The sequence below is a fragment of the Cyprinodon tularosa genome, unplaced genomic scaffold (assembly GCF_016077235.1).
Source record: "Cyprinodon tularosa strain WSP-4 unplaced genomic scaffold, ASM1607723v1 ctg433, whole genome shotgun sequence".
Classification (NCBI taxonomy): domain Eukaryota; kingdom Metazoa; phylum Chordata; class Actinopteri; order Cyprinodontiformes; family Cyprinodontidae; genus Cyprinodon; species Cyprinodon tularosa.
In genome coordinates, this window is record NW_024039156.1 from 1224767 (window position 1) to 1242505 (window position 17739).

The 17739-nt window shown below is 38.5% G+C and overlaps 1 protein-coding gene across 1 annotated transcript in view; it reads left to right on the top strand.

The window, feature by feature from the left end:
* LOC119792875 (cytohesin-3-like) overlaps positions 1 to 17739 on the top strand; it is a 71106-nt gene that overhangs the window by 30854 nt on the left and 22513 nt on the right. Inside the window, exons 2-9 of the mRNA XM_038299711.1 lie at positions 308 to 390; positions 2485 to 2549; positions 4976 to 5042; positions 5195 to 5313; positions 8398 to 8478; positions 8570 to 8682; positions 14773 to 14921; positions 15047 to 15158. Coding sequence (XP_038155639.1) covers positions 308 to 390; positions 2485 to 2549; positions 4976 to 5042; positions 5195 to 5313; positions 8398 to 8478; positions 8570 to 8682; positions 14773 to 14921; positions 15047 to 15158 — 789 coding nt within the window. The remainder of the gene's footprint in view (positions 1 to 307; positions 391 to 2484; positions 2550 to 4975; positions 5043 to 5194; positions 5314 to 8397; positions 8479 to 8569; positions 8683 to 14772; positions 14922 to 15046; positions 15159 to 17739) is intronic.

A 17739-nucleotide genomic window follows, 5' to 3' on the forward strand; every position in this document is an offset into this window, starting at 1 on the left:
CAACCAGGCTCTTGATTTCTGCTCCTTAAGTTGATGGAGGTCGAACAGCTGCAGCTTTTCACTCTATTCTTCTTCATAGTGAGGTTCATTAATAGATTTTCAGCTCTTTCTGCAACTTTTCAGAACTGGATTGGATTTAGGGAGGAATTTAGTCGCTGGTTCTCATCTAACTTGACAAGTTTCCGACATTTTTATCCTCATTTTGTGGCTTTGTGAGATAATGCAAGTACTGAAGGGAAAGAGAATTATGAGTTGTTTGCAATTAAAACTGGAAGTTTTATATATTTTTTCCCATCATGTCTTTCAGTCCCAGAGGATCTGTCCCTGGAGGAGAGGGATGAGCTGTCAAACATCCGACGGAGGAAGAGGGAGCTGCTCGATGATATTGAGGTACAGTTTTACAGTCCTGATCAGAAAGTAAGGGTACCTATGAGGGTCAGAAACATCACCAGTCAAAGCACATCTGTTGATTTTTTTCTTCCTAAAGGAAAATTTAAAAATGCTCAGATGTGATCTGAAAGGGGAAAAAGTGAAACATGAGGAACTTCCTCTAATATTTCTATTAAGGTTTGAGCTTTTAAAGAAAGAATCAAAAATCTAATTCTGTGAAATCATTTGTTCACTCTCTAAAATTGGGTATTTACCTTTGCATTCTTGTGAAAAGTATTTTTAACAATCTGAGGTGTTGTTTTTATCTTATTCTGTTTATTTTACTTTGTGTTTGTATGAATATAACCTTTATTTATCCAGAGAGAAAAATCTTGTCACGATCAGCAAACAGACAATAAACAAAACCTGTTTGGGCCCAAAATAAAAAACTTTTGGTAGAAGGGGCTGTTCTGCTTTTCTTATTATGTACAATTTCATAATCAGTTAGTTTTTACAAAACAATAACGTCCGTTGTTTCATTAAAGGAATAGTACACCCAAAACATGATTAGCCTTCATTTTCTACTCACCCCCATGCTGAACAACACTCTGGAGTACTTTTTTGATATCTCAAATGCATCTGGAGATCTGGGAGGCTTCTTGCTGTCTGCTGACATTCAAATAATTGAGGTCTATGGCGCCCGAGGCAGATAGGTCCATAAAAGTCCACAAAAAACGTGTCAATATTCCTCCATACTGCTCGTCCAATGTATTCCTAGTGTCCTGAGTGGGTAGCATCCAGAATTTACTCGAAACAAAGTCATTTAGAATGTTTTTAGAGCATAAACAGTAGTGTATAGGATTTCCTAAAAGCGCGTTCACAAGTCTACGGAAACCGTCAGCGTCTGCTCTGCCGATAATGAAAGCGTAGAAGAAGAAATGTGCTGTTTACCTGTGCAAAGAAAGAAACAACGAAAGAAAAATGTCTGAGGACTTCAGTGTTGAGGAAGAGCATGAGTTCTTTGCCGAGCTGAATGCGCACTTTCGTCTGGTTTGGTCTGCTGCGGTTTCTGTAGACTCGTGAACGCGCTTTTAGGTAATCCTATACACTACTGTTTATGCTCTAAAAACATTCTAAATGACTCCGTTTCGAGTAAATTATGGACGCTACCCACTCAGGACACTTGGAATACATTGGACGAGCAGTATGGAGGAATATTGACACGTTTCTTGTGGACTTTTATGGACCTTTCTGCCTCGGGCGCCATAGACCTCCATTATTTGAATGTCAGCAGACAGCAAGAAGCCTCCCAGATCTCCAGATGCCTTTGAGATATCAAAAAAGTACTCCAGAGTGTTGTTCAGCATGGGGGTGAGTAGAAAATGAAGGCTAATCATGTTTTGGGTGTACTATTCCTTTAAGGATGTTGTACTGCAGCTTTTATTATTGCTGATACCAATATTGACCAGACATGGTGCTATTTTACTGTGTTGACTGTTAAACAAGGCTTGATCAAATGATACTATTTAAACAATCAAACTCAGGATGGTGCCCCTTTTTATTGACTCTTTTGTTTATAAGAAAAACAAATTAAATATTTGTTCAAACTAAAACAATCAGAGTTTTATGTCTGCTTTTGCCTTTTTTTTGAAAACAGGATACATTATGAGAATCTCTCATGCTTGTTCTTTATTTTATTTATATCCCTGCAATAGTTGGGCCTTGTGAGTTTCAATTCATTTAGAAGATTTTTATTTACATTGCTCTGGCTGGCCATAAAAACTCTTCCAGAAACCTGCAGTCACCGTGTTCACACAGACTGACCAAGTCATTGGCTCCAGTTTCCTCCTTGGTGCTTATTTAGTAAAATAGTCTTTGGTCAGAATCAGTTGCTCTGTGTCTCTGCTGCAGCTCTGTGTCTCCATTTGCATGCTGTTGATAATGCAAATAGCTCAACAGTGGCTCTTTGCACTCCCAGTTTGCTCATTTAAACTGGTGTTTGGTCCTGTGCTGGTCCTGTACGGAGGGTTCATATTTAGTGCTGTCACTATTTCCCACTTCCTTCTTTTGACATGAAGAAAACACCGACTGGATGTTTCTGTTTTTTTCTCCCAGAGGTTGAAATTTGAGATCTCAGAGGTCATGACAGAGATCGAACAGCTGACGTGTGTCGGAGAAAGGTAGGTTGAACGTCACCATTCAGTATGCTTACTTATTTTCTGTAAACACCAACATCCACTCTGTGTGTTTATAGGTTTTATGTAAAATGATTCTGAAAACTGGAACACAAAGTACCATCATTCTTCGTAATGCCTGGTATGAAACCGTATTCTAGTTTATAATTGTAGCAATTCAATATTTCTCAGCAAAATAAAAATGTTTCCTAGAGTAAAAATCATCTAGAACAATTTTGCACAAGAGTTCTGAGGTGAATCTGTTGTAAAATGTTAATAATTTGACATTTTGTTCTTTAATAACCACGAGATCTAATGTATTTCAATGCGATTTAATGCAATAGATAAAAAAAACAGTAACTCAACATCATGATGTGGAAGGAAATTTCTACAGCGTTCAAATTTCATTCTGTTGCACATAATCATTTTTAAAAATGCAAAATAAAATTCTAGTGAATATTCAGTTTCCTGGTCAGTAAATAGTATTATCTTAGCGTAGGAGGTGTTCAGAGTTAGATAACGGGGGAGAACTCTGGTGAACAACCAGTATAATGAAGACTAAAGCACATCCAGGTCAGGCTATAAAACAGAAGCCCAGCATTTTACACATTTTAGCAAGAAAATGGGAGGGAAAATGTAAAAATTCAAAACCTCCCATTAAATTTCACCTGAAGCAAAAATCTGAGCAAAATTAATCATGATAATTAATCATAGAAGCAGCCGGCTGCTAAATGCTTATATTATTAGAATACTGATCTGTTTGATCTGAAATATAATAACTACAGGAGCAAAGCCAGTTCATGATTTAAAAGAACGAGTTCAAAGTTAATTTCACACAGATGAAAATGAACTAGCTCACGTTCATAGTTCACTTAAATTGCTCAAATATACTGAAATTCCGGGACCTGGTAATATTTAGAACTTCACAATTCATGTTTAAGGTCCTAAATCAAAAACTTCCACACAATATACAGGAAATGTTTGGTGTCAGAGAAGGGGGTTATGATCTGCTTCCTGCTGCACTTTTTGTATTTTTCTATAACTTGTGCCATTTGAAATATCAATGCAACGTTCATAAGCTGTATGTAACGCAATTTCGTTCTGTATGCACCCTGTGCATACAAAATGACAAATAAAGAAGTCTAAGTCTAAGTCTGATCTAAGAGGTGAAGGATACTTTAAAAAACAACACTTTAGAACAACCAGAAAGAGTTTTTGTTTATTTGTGTTTGGAGTAAATGTCTGGAATGGATTGAATGACCAGTTTAAAGAAATGATAAATGCAAACCAAATAAAAAAACTGATTAAAACAGAGCTCATTTCAAAATACGCTATATAAGATGACTGTTTAATAGTCTATAATGTAATTGATGACATAAATAGTACTTAAAATAATTGTACATGGCTAAACATCATCATGTGGAATGGAAACAAGTGTTTTTTTGGTTTTTTGATGTTTTGACAGTTAATTGATGATAAATTGACAAGCAGGAAAGGGGCAGGACATTATAAGATGTATCTTCTACCTGCTCCTTTTCCAACAGAAAATATAAAATTTGCATGTCACATGGGCAAAATAATTAGTTTTATATTTTCATTCTTAAGTTTGTTTCATTCAAATTTTTTTCTTTCTTGATTGTTTTTACTGTCTGTTCGAAATAAATAAATAAAATAAAACAAAAATAAAAATAAAAATGATTTAGTTAATTTGGTAAATTATGCCACAATCCTCCACAATAGAACCTCATATTTCACCCTTTAAATGTTTGATCATAATAAATGGAAAGTAAGGGAAAATCCTGGATGGAGTCCAGGTTTACTGGATGTGCAGTAAAGCCTTTATTTAGCCAAATTACACAGAAACATACAGAAACATTCAGGTTCTGCTGAAAAGATCTGGATCCAAAATGATACGATATTTCCCATGATTGCTCAGATGCTTTAACTTAATGTGTTGCTTTAAATTTGAAGTGGACGTGGCTGATGTTCGGACTTGTTTAAGTCCAGATGGGCACAGTTTGCACAAAAACATCAGAGGTTTTTTTTCTGTCCAAGTCTTCTTTTGTTAGATCGTAAAATTTTGCCAAGCGCTCTGCTAAAAGGGCATCAGATATACCAGTAGATGAGTCAGAATGGAGCAGACTAATACTAGCAGTAGACATGCTGGTCTGCTCCATCAGGCTGTTTGTTGTAATATGTAATAAAAGGGGTCATTATTAATTGAACAGGAAGGTGAGCTGTGTGTGTCGCTCATTATTCTTAGTGACGTTGCTATCCTTCACGTTCATTACTTTAAAACTGATCCGTTCAGTTCACCATTCACTAAAAATAGGAACAGATTCAGTTAATGCAGTTCATGCACTGCACAGGTTATAATTTATTTAATAAATGCTATGTCACTGTTTACTCCAACATTTTTGTTTGTGTTCCAGCAAAACATCCCAGAGGAACAAACAGATTGCAATGGGAAGGAAGAAGTTTAACATGGATCCTAAAAAGGTAGGCAGCTCTGGCTCTACCTGACGCCTCCAGTTTGTGCCCAGCTTGTAAATGAGCTGCTCCCCTGTGCAGCGACGCACAGCGACCAACTCTGTCATTTCCCGTCACTCACATTGGAGCGAAATAAAAGGATCTCCTTTCCTCTCCTGCAGGGAATCCAGTTCCTGCTGGAGAACGACCTCCTTCAGAACACCCCAGAAGACATCGCCCAGTTCCTCTACAAGGGCGAGGGCCTCAACAAGACCGTCATTGGGGACTACTTGGGCGAGCGGTGAGGAGGAATTCCTCTATACATGAGATTATCCCCAACTTTGTGATTAAAGAGGAAAATCATCCAGTATATGAACTAATTAATGAGAACATGATTAAGCTCCTTTAGGAAGAAGCTCTGAGACGATGTGGGTGTTCATATAGCTTCATATTTTCCACTCCCTGTGGATTTAAACCTGCTAAGCAGTAGATCCATCTGAGTCCTCACACCTCAGGCACCACTGTTATTAAACAGGAAAGAAAAAGTCTTTAATGTTTAACAGTTGACATGTTTAATTTTTTAATTTACATACAGAGTGAGTCACAGATGCAGCCAGAAAATTGATTTACGAGAAAAGAACAAAATACACACATATGTGCAGGGTTTAAATGTTGCAAATGCTTTGATTTGAAACTAGAAAAGCACTTGGGGAACACAAACCTTTGGAACATTCGACATATTATCTGATTAGCCAGTAAAATGATCCGGTTTTGATCCTTGGTGGGTTTCTTTGTGCATCTCTGACTGTTTCCGACAGACCGTTAAAACTACAAGCTGCTTCTGAAATAATTCAACATTTCTATTACGCCATAGATGTTGAGCAAAAGAACATAAAATGCAAAGTTTAACAAAAACTGTCGGGACTACCAAAACTAACATCCAACTTCCACCTCCTACAGCACAGCCACGCTGTTTAGTTTAAAGACACTGTTTCAATTTGCTTTCAAAGGTAAAATCTGAAAATGTTCTCTGTAAATATGGATTTAATAATGAAGAGATTACCCTTTTTTGTCATATACTTGTAACAGTTTAGTGATATTTATTAAAACAAGTAGAAAATAAACATCAGCTAGGAAGGATTATTATGTTCTGTTCAATAATAAAAGAAAATCTGTAAATCTATCATAGGATAGTCGCACATTTGTTAGGCGAACAAGATTAGAAAAAGTGAACAGAGTAAATAAAGAGCAGCTGTAAACAGGCAGGCTGTTTGAACGGGGGAGGGGCTCATTTACATATTTATAAGTGAGTCATGCATTTTAAATGAGTCTCAGGTGCAGAGGGACATCTGATCGTTAAAAAACGAGAAAGGATAATTTTCAAACACAACATTTCCTCTCAGTGAGACAGAAACATGAATAAAAGGCATGTGGCTGAGCCATCATTTGAAAAACTTTGGACTTTCTCACTCTAAAGAGATGTGTTTATTATTATTAGTTATGCAGAGAAATAAAAAAATAAGATCACTGTTCTAGAAAAATGTTAACCTGACTCCGCCAGATGGGTTTGCTGGATTTGCTCCGCATATCCATCTGGAAACCTTCCGAAGAAGTAATTTTGGGAAGGGGCGAAAATACTGGTTAGCTGATTGGCCTATGTTGGTGATAGACGGGCCAAATAAACCAATCAGATCAACGAAGCATATGACGTACTAACAGACCGACGACGAAGAGGAGCCAATTGATAGATCAAACTCTTGCTGAAACCAGTCGGGAGAAAAGCAAAAACGTCTTTTCCTCTGAGAAAAGCCTCCAGAGCAGTGTTTTGCTCTTCTTTCAGTGAAGAAATACTCTGTAATTCCGATAAAACTTGCTCGATAGCCACGCTAACGCTAGTTTCATCGGCTGAAGCCGCCATGTTCTTTAGACTGAACTGTCGCGCTTCTCGTTGAGTCACATCTCAACCCGCCTCAAAGCCAACGCTGATTGGACGTTCGTTTGGTGAACGGCTCCAAATGTTCTTTAACGGAGAGTCTCCAGACTGATCTGCGAGTGAAACCTTGAAAGCTCGCGAGATCAGGATGGTCTCACGAGGTTAGAAAAATGTAGCTCAACATTTGGAAATCTTTTTAATATACAGTCTCAACCCTGCAAAAAAAAAACAGGAATAAAATCAATTCAGTTTATTTATATAGTGCCAGTTTACAACACATCTTTTTAATGCACTTTAGGGAGACAAATCTATCAAATCATCCAGACAGATTTTCTTTCTAAGGAAACTGAGTCGTAATAGAAATATATAGCTCCTATCCCTTCAAGAAAGGTGAATGGATAGGAGCTATAACGTTGGAGGTTTGAATCCAATCTTTTATTAAGATTCCAGTAAATTTCACACGCTCATGGTAGACTGCCTCATGGCCGGTGCTGATGAATGGAGTTCGTACCAACTGTAAGGGCCATCACATCCCTTTGCTTTAAGTTGTCTGGGTGCTTCTACTGCTTTTTGCATCACTCTAAAACTTTATGATTTACTGAAAGCTTTATTCACTGGAAAGCACCAAAGAGGCCCACCTACCCACTAAAGCCACAATAAACACCAGCTGAGGGTCTGCACCCACTAATTACCTCTAATGAAACTGATGCAAGAAGCCGGGGCCTATCATGACATGCCGAGCAGAGGTGAAGATTGGAAACAGGGAACCATGCAAATAAGTTTTACTTTGTATAATAGACTCACTGTCATCTCACACAACATCGTATATATTAGTATATTACCTCCAGCTTTACAAACAGCCCTCCTCCCAGACCCTCCTTTGCAATAACAGCGTCTGGAAATATGTGTCTACCCTCAGAGGACCAGCGTCTTTGGGTGTGACTGAGCAATAAAGGCTGCAGCGTTACAGACACAAACTCCCCAGTCTTCCTCCAAATAAATTACAGAATGCTATTGTAATGAGGGATTGTTGCCGTCTTCAGATGAACAAGGCCTCATAAAACACAAACATCTCTGTCAGAACAGCTTTGATTTGGTTTGAAGACAAGCAGGCAAAGGATTGCGATTCCTGTTTGCTGTAAATGTGATCAGAGAGCAATTCTCAGAGTCCTAAACAAAGTTCTGACAAAGAAAGAAACCTCAGCTTGGTGCATGTTTTTTTCCATCTCAATCAAATACTCTCCATCTACCCGCCCACCTCCTCCAACTCAGCCGGCTGTTTCAATTGCTTCCAGACGCACAGATCGTCTGACAGAAATACGACAAGAATGCAGCGAAAATCATGCTAATTTTCTAGCTTGTCTCCTGCTTTACATTTATATGGCCCCTCCTGGATGAATCCCTTCACCTGTCTGAGATCAAACTGTAAACTCTCTCTTTTTTTTGACCTAGGGATGACTTTAATATCAAGGTTCTTCAGGCCTTTGTGGAGCTGCATGAGTTTGCAGACCTGAACCTCGTCCAAGCGCTGCGGTGAGGAGACTTGATTCCCTCCAATGTTCAGAGAAGAAAGGCCTGGCATTAGACACATGGTGCTACTCCTGTCATTTTCTCTCCGTTTTAGGCAGTTCCTATGGAGTTTCCGACTGCCAGGTGAAGCCCAGAAGATTGACCGGATGATGGAGGCGTTTGCTTCGCGCTACTGCCAGTGCAACCCTGGAGTCTTCCAGTCGACAGGTCAGATAAACCGCTGGTTACTGAGGGGAAGACCAGAGACAATAGGATGTTTCTCAGATGTAACCTTAAAGCTGTCAGATGAGCTCCAGTACATCTTCAATCCCGCTGTGTGTCTCTACACTATGAAAAGTGTTACTGCAGGTGGAGGAATATTTTATTCTTTGGACAGGAGGCTGTAAGACAAAGAAAACACCCAGGAGGATAGGGTATAACTCTGTTTTTTATGTAGTTCCTGTTCTTATGTTGTTCTATGGAGTAAAATTTGTATCAATATTGTTGCAAGTAAAGAAGATTTTTTTATCAATAGTAATTAAAAAAAAAATATATAAAAATGCGGGCATGCGTTGGTTGCGCGAAGTTAGCGAACATGACCCATGTATGGAGTCCTTGGTCCTTTGTCGCATGTCTCTCCCCCTCTCTCAAAAAACCCCCTTTCCTGTCAGCCTACTGTTAAAAAAAACGAGCCACTAGTGCTGTAAAAAATCCCCTGACTTCGCCAGATGGATTTGCTCCACATATCCATCTGGAAACCTTCCGTTGAAGTAATTTTGGGAAGGGGCGAAAATCCTGGTTAGCTGATTGGCCTATGTTGGTGATAGACGGGCTAAATAAACCAATCAGATCAACGAACCATATGACGTAACAGAGCGACGACGAAGAGGAGCCAATTGATAGATCAAACTTTGCCGAAACCAGTCGGGAGAAGAGCAAAAACATCTTTTCCTCTGAGAAAAGCCTCCAGAGCAGTGTTTTGCTCTTCTTTCAGTGAAGAAATACTCTGTAATTCCGATAAAACTTGCTCGATAGCCACGCTAACGCTAGTTTCATCGGCTGAAGCCGCCATGTTCTTTAGACTGAACTGTCGCGCTTCTCGTTGCGTCACACCTCAACCCGCCTCAAAGCCAACGCTGATTGGACGTTCGTTTGGTGAACGGCTCCAAATTTTCTTCAACGGAGAGTCTCCAGACTGATCTGCGAGTGAAACCTTGAAAGCTCGCGGGATCAGGATGGTCTCATGAGGCTATTTCCTGTCAGCCTTCTGTTAAAAAAAACGAGCCACTAGTGATGTAAAAAAAAATCCCCCAATTTATGTTGTTTAATTAAATTTTCTAATATTTGTATTTTTCAGAACGATTTTTAACTATCATATTCTTTTTACTTAAAGCCAAATACAATCGTTCCTTTTGAATGCTGAACAATAGAAATGCATCTCTGCCGTCACCCCAGAGGAAAGCAGGCCTCAAGGTCTGCGATCTGTAAAGCTCAGTCTGACGAGGAGAAAAAAAAGCTGTTCTAAAATTTGGGGGAAAAGAACATTTCACAAAACTAAAATGTGAAAAAAGTAAATCTCTCAGAAAACAGCAAAGTTACTCTGAAATCTTTTTTGATAAAGAAAATTTTACAAATTTTACTTCTGGATTATATTTTTTATATGTCAATTTACAAATTCTTTTCATTGCTTACAGCAATAAGTTAAAAGAATCTGCTCCACATAAGTTCAATCTGTTAAAAGAAAATTGACTAGCAGTGTTAGAATCAGATTTTTCTATTGAGAATAGTTGCTTAGATTAAGATAATTAATTAATTAACTAATTAATATTAAGACACCAGTAAAATGTAGTAAAGTCAGAGAAAAAGAACACGGTTCTAAAAGCAGTATTTTGAAAACAGGGAGTGGCGCAGATTCTTAATAAGATTTTTCTCTGGACTTGGATTGAGACATTTTTAAACCTGAATATGCTTTGACCTAAAACAGTGATTCTCAGACACCATGAGGAGAACTCTGGATCCTTTAAAAATGTAGTTTATATATTAGAAATAATATATGCACAAGAATCCGAATAAGAATCCTAAATTGCATTGGCAAAGAACAAAAGCACCTGCAATAAGTGGTTATTTTGTGGCTAATCTTCTAAAATTCTTGGTGCGACTAGCAGTTATAGAATGACTGGAAAAGAAAGATCAAGTTCTATTAAGATTGAGGTAATAATAATAATTCAATTATTTGTCTTTATTTAGCCCTAATTCATCTCAAAGCACATTACAGAGACAATTCAACCTGATGAGTCAGAATGGTTAAAAGTTTCCTCTCTAAGGAAAACCAGCTGATTGCATCAACTCACTGACTTTGCAGGATTCTGTACTAAATGAGCAGGTAGAGACGGTAGACATTAACTTAAAATTTGTCATGGAATCTACAGCCGCTGTCCCCTAGATTTTAGAGTTTTCCCAGCTTAAGCAGAGCTGATTCTAATGATTCCATCTTAGCAGAGCCTGTTAATCAGCTACCTATGGAAATCAGAGGTGCTGAAGCAGGAAACCTCTAAAACCGGCAGGAAATGGGACCAACACTGAGCAAGCCTGCTCTACAGCAATCCTTCACACTGAGCATGCATGTGGTAACAGTGGAGAGCAAAAACTCCCTTTTAACAACAAGAAACGCTTTGCAGAAACGGGCTCAGTGTGAGCGACCTGCTAAAGAGCCCAAGTGGGGTTTTAAGGAGACAGAAGCAGATATACAAAAAAACATAGAAGCACTGATCTATAAATACCTTCTATATTAGAGTGGCTAACGGTAAACTAGCTCCCCAGGCGGTACTGTCTAAGAAAGAAACAGTTATGCAGATAGGCTCTGACTCAGTTTGGACTGAAAAACAGGCCCAACTCTATCATCTACAATCAGAAGTGGTAATGGCAGCAGCCCAGCTGATAGCTTTCCCTCCAAGAAAGATTCACAGTAAAACAGGAACAGACAAGACAAAGTTACAATGATGGCAAAAAAAAGAGAGAATATAAAGTTAGGGATTGAATAGATACAGCAGAATGGAAGAAAAGGGAAAGAATGAAAAAGCAAGATGAAAAGTGGTCCCTATGTCCTCCAGCAGTCTAAGCCCATAGCAGCATAAATATAGAGATAGCTCAGGATAACCTGAACCACTATGTCAGTTTTGTCAAAAAGGAACGCCTTTACTTTTCAACCTAGCTTTAAAAGTAGACAGGGTGTCTGCCTCAAAGGCTAAAACTGGTAGTTGGTTCCACAGGAGAGGAGCCTGATAACTAAAAGATCTGCCTCCCATTTTACTTTTAGAAATTCTAGGAACCATTAGTAAACCTGCAGATTGAGAGCGAAGTGCTCTGTTAGGAAAATAAGGAACAATCAGATCTCAGAGAGTGGTGGCCTGTTGGTTAGGGGATTGCGCTTGGAGTTCAAGCCCCACTACCACTCTGGACTGCCACTCTGGGTCCTTGAGCAAGACCCTTAACCGCACACAATGCTCCCGGGAGCCGCACATTGGCATCCCACTGCTCCCCAAGAGGATGGGTTAAATGCAGAGAGTTAATTTCGTTGCTTTGTACTTGTGAAAATGTAATGACAATAAAGTTTAATTTTATTCTATGCTGATGTCAGATGGTGCCTGATTATTTAAGGCTTCATATGTGAGAAGGGGGGGTTTAAATTATATCCTGGATTTAACTGGAAGCCAATGAAAGGAAGCTAAAATAATCATTTAAAAGATAATGCGTGATAATGCGGACAAATATTATTTATAGTGTACTTTACATAAGTATCTCAAATACTAGAAAAAGACCAAAATAGCAAAGGTTAGTTATTGGAAAAGTTTACTTTGCTCCTTGATCCAAATACATTTAAGCCCATTAAAAAAAAAAAAAGACGAATGCAGCATGAATGTTTTTGCATGACACTCAATATGCAGTAGAAAGAAAAACAACAGCAACAAACAAGGTTCATCCATTATTTAGCACAAGCCAACCTGCTGTTTTGATAAACAAAAGCCTACAGCTACATCGTTCACTGAATATTTAAAGAGGTTTCAGAGACCTGATGAACACCAGCCAAGCAGCTTTATCTTTAGAGATCTGGGTGCTCAGTCTTTAAGTGCATTTGTTTAAACATTATGCTAACATGGATTGTGTTCTAACCATGATTCCCTGACTTAAACAGTTCAGTGGAGCAACTGTACATCTTAATTAAATGACCTCATCCAGTAGAAAAGGCGGGGACATTTTAATGAGCCTATGGATGTGGGACAGACCATTACCATGGTACCCCGCATCTGATGATGGCCATACACTGAACTCCCTAACAGGGAGAGGGAATTCTTGTTATTCAACAAAACGGGGGTTTCAGAGAGACAATAGGATGGATGGCGTGTCAGGGAGAGCAGACAGACACGCCAGTATGAATGATTCATTTACGAGCAGCCACTGGCCCATGAAAGTTTAAGCATTAAAACACCAGACCCATGAATCTGTCTGAACACCACTTAGATAGATTGTATGTTATTCAGCTTTTATAGGCAAGTATAAAATAATGTCTAAAAAAGTAGTACAAGAAAAATGCAAGAAAGCATTGTGATGGATGTGTCTGACAGGTCTGCTACTTTCCTTGAAGCTTTTAATCATCAATAAAATGATTTAAAAAAAAAAGGTTTAAAAGAGTTAGATTAGATAAGATTAGATTAGATGAGCTTTATTGATCTCACAGCGGAGAAATTCACTCGTCACATATTGGCATAAAAGTTACAGAAGGTGCAAACAAGGAGGAAAAAGGTGCATTAAGAATAAGCAATATATATACAATATATCAAGATAAATAGGATTAAGGTGCAAGTGTACATGTATCGCACAGAATGAAAAACAAAATAAAAATAACAAATAAAAATATGTAAAATCCAGATGCCTTATATACAGGTGGATTTACTTTTACGTTAAAGTTTAGTAGGTAAGGAACAACGGTGAGGTAGTGGTATGACTATTATATTCACATATGTTGCACAGTCAGCATATTGCACAGAATATTGCACAGTCAATAATAAAAAAACTATAATATAGCTGCACAGTGGTTTTTACAGGAGTTATTGTGTTTATAGTGCATTATTATAGAGTCTGGTGGCAGCAGGAATGAATGACCTGCGGTAGCGCTCATTCTTACAGACTGGGTGACTAAGTCTTTGACTAAAGGAGTTCAGAATGTAGAGGTTTGGAAAAACAAAATACATTAACAGATTTATAGATTGAAGTGCATAGGATCAGTTAAAGTTAGGGATGCACGATATAATCGGCCCCCTATCGGTATCGGCCTTAAAACTGAATATCGGACATCGGCCACCCCACCGATATTTAACCCCATATTTGATCAGCTTCTGAGTTTCTAAAGTCTTCCTCCAAAACTTCGTTTTTACAGACTTAAAAACTTCTAAAGATGAGGGAAAAAATATTGATAGATTAAAATATCATAATATCTTCATATGCTGATATATTGCCATTTAAAAACACCATATCAATCTCTTTTACTAATAAAATATTGTTATGCTACGAAATCCCCCGAAAATTCACGAAATTTTGCCAAATTTTATATGTTGATATATTGACGCAGTATCGATCTATTTTACTAACAAAATCTCACAAGAATTTTCAAAATATCACGAGAGTTTGTAACAGAACGATGAAATTTCACGAGATTTATAAAGTAAAATAGATCGATACCGCGTTTTTAAAAATCAATTTGATATCAGCATATGAAAATATATTTGACTATATTATTTTTCAAAGTGTCAGAAATGGATAACAAAACTGCTATTTTCAATGACTACTTATTTTTGTCCAGCTTTAACATCGGTATCGATATCGGTTATCGGCTACATGAGTTTTAAAATATCGGCATATCGGATATCGGCCAAAATCCCAATATCGTGCATCCCTAGTTAAAGTCCCAATGGAGATTGGCTAACTTGTACATTTGTGATCATTTGAACAGAAACAGATGTTTATAAAGCAGGGATCTTGAACGTTTGTTTGGTCCAGGGACTCCAGGGAAATTTAACTAGTGTAACTTGGGTCTTTATCCACCGTGGCCGTTTGCCTCAGGGTTGTTATTTTATAACGACGAGGGAGAAAGTTGTGCCAAATAACCACCTGGTCATAACTAATGAAAATGATCAAGTTCAGGTAATGTTTGATTGATAAAAGTTAAGAAATACAGTTTTTCTGTTCCCTAACTGTTGATATAAAGACATGAATCTAACGGAAGGAGGCGGTTTTGACATATTCTCTGCCTTCCTGTTTCAGATACCTGCTATGTATTGTCATTCGCCATCATCATGCTGAACACCAGTCTACACAACCCAAACGTCAGAGACAAGCCCCCCGTGGAGCGCTTCATCTCCATGAACAGGGGCATCAATGAAGGAGGGGATCTGCCAGAGGAGCTTCTCAGGGTGAGGGTTTGTCTGTGTTTGATGATGTATCATCTGTTACGCCTCTGTCACTCGTGCTCAGCACAAATGAGCCACATCCTTCATTGTTCGCCAGTTTCACTGAAAGCTTCCCTGCTTGTCTGCAGAATCTTTACGACAGCATCAAAAATGAGCCCTTTAAAATCCCAGAGGACGACGGGAATGACTTGACACACACATTCTTCAACCCGGACAGAGAGGGCTGGCTGTTAAAGCTGGGTAAGTGGATTAACAGAACCTGGATCTGGCTGGGTTCTGTCAGCAGAGCAGCAGAATTACTTTCAGTCAGTAAAGGTTTTCCATTTCCTGTTTAGATGCTCTGTTTGCATATTTTTGTTTGTGTTGATGCTGGATTTTTAGAGGCCATCTTGGATGCTGATGGATTCTGGGCAAAAATGTCCGAAGGCATCCGTGGCTGTGCTGCTCATTTTTACATGGTGTGACATACTGCAGCGTGATAGTGCGCTAAAGACCTTATTATATCACATTTACATGCTGGATTCACCAGCTCTGTTTTTGCTCTGTCAAATAGGTGGTGAACGTAATTCTTTCTCCATTAATTTAACTCCTTTGTTTGATCTAACACTGATTAACGAGAGCAGCTGAAAAGGCCCAGGTCATGATGTTACCACCTCCAGAGTTTGGGAACCTGTTGTATATGAATGCTGCCCAATAGGACACAGTTTTTATTGATGATGAATCATTCTGAACATTTAATAAAGATTTTATACTGTTTGGCTGTACTTGTTGTAGGGCTGAAACAACTAATCGGATTAAGTGTGATTAATTGTTACCTGGGCTGCTCAGTAGCACAGTGGGTAGCACTGCTGCCTTGCAGCAAAAAGGTTCCGAGTTCGATTTTCGGCCCAGGTTTTTTCTGCATTGAGCATAGACAGCTGGAGATAGGCATCAGCACTGATAAGCATTAGGGGTGTAAATCACACCCATCATGGCGATTCGATTCAGTATCAATTTCCTGACCCAATGATTCGATTATTTTCGATACTCAAGAATACACCACGATACGATTCGATTCGATTAATTGGTTTGTTTTTTTTGTTTTTTGTTTTTTTTAAACACCTTACAGGCTAGACAATGTTTCATATTTGAAATAAATCAAAGAAAGCTGTAATATCATTATGCATTTTTTTTTAGAAACAACAGCAAATAACAGAAGTAGAATGGTTGTACTCCACCTATTCCTATTAAAACCTAATTCACTGAAAAATATTAATAACCCTGCTTTATAGATTCTGAAAGGCTTTGCATAAAAAATTACTTCACATAATCAGTGCAATGAGTGCAATGCAATACCTCAGATCCTGACGTCCCCGCCCCTCCACAGACGCTCCGCTGCTCCTCTCCCAAATTGTAGCTGACCGCAGACAGCGCCGCAGACAGGAGGCCGGCTTGTTTTGTTTTTATGACCGAAATTGCGGAAAACAACTCGTGAAGTTTGACTTGCTAGAAGAGCGAGGTGCGCGAGAACGCTGGGACCCTTTTATCCACCTGGATCTCTCTTTTTGGTCCTCATGTCCCTCCGTCGTCGGACTAAACTCGCCCCCACTTCCTCACCGCCTCGGCCGTATCTAGACCCACAGCGTGTAGCTCAGACCACGCTGCAATACTGAGCATAAATCAAAAATCTCTGCATCAAGCTCACTGCAACACACTGCTGTAAGAGTATAACCAGGAAGCGAGGTAGGAGGGCAAAATAGGTTTAGCGCCACCGCAGCGCGGGAGGAGAATTACGCCCAGGAGCAAATGGATAAAAATAGACCGGAGGGGAAAAAAAACATGATTCGATTATCTTGCGGACGTATCGATGCATCGATACAGAACGATTATTATTTACACCCCTAATAAGCATGATGGAAAATAGATGGATGGATAAATGTTAACTGGAGAATAGAGACTCTAAAACATGCCTTTAGCTGACAGAGCAACCCACTTAAAGCAGTAATTATACCAAGAGATGTAAAGAAATATGTAAACATTTGGAATTTAAAAAAAAAAAAAAAAACCATTTTCGTCTGTCAATGTGCTCTATCCAAACTTCTCAAGTTTAAAAGTTTTAGTTTCATCTGGCTTAATTTAGTAAAAAGTCTTCTTTAAGGAACCTTCGGCTATCCAATTATTAATCAATTAATCGTTAGTTGCAGCTCTAACTTTTTGTCATGATGGAATGTTAAAAGTGGAATATTTTTTTTTCTTTCCTTTTTAAAGTACCTGTCTGCCACAGCCTCACCGCACTGAATGGATACTGCAAGTAACACGAGAGGAAACGTCTTTGACATTTCTACTTCAAGTCATTTGTCAAAAAAAAAAATACCCAAACGTCTTTAAATCATAATAAATTATAGATGTTTTCTGCCTAACAAAAGCACAAACATGCAGGTGAGAAGATTTTCAAAATGAGCTACAAGACAAGGCTAGATTATAGAAATGAAGTAAAAGGCAAACCCAAATGAATGACAGTTCCTGTGAGGAAAGGCTGATTGAAATGCATGTTTATGCTAATCAGAAGAAAACAGAAGAATTGTATAATGTCTTCCATTTTCCCGGTCGATTACATTAGTTTCCTGTCAGAGGACGGTCATCACTTCCATCTGAAATCAGCCGTCGTTGCTGACAGGAAGTGGAGGGACCTTAACAAGTTTGGACATTTCAGATTACAGGAGTACAGATTCAGAATTTTCAGTTGGGTATTTATAGTTCAGTGTTTGAAACTTCAATCATCTTTGGCACAATTTTAATAAACAGAAAAAAAAAATTTGCACCATATATATATTTGATGCTC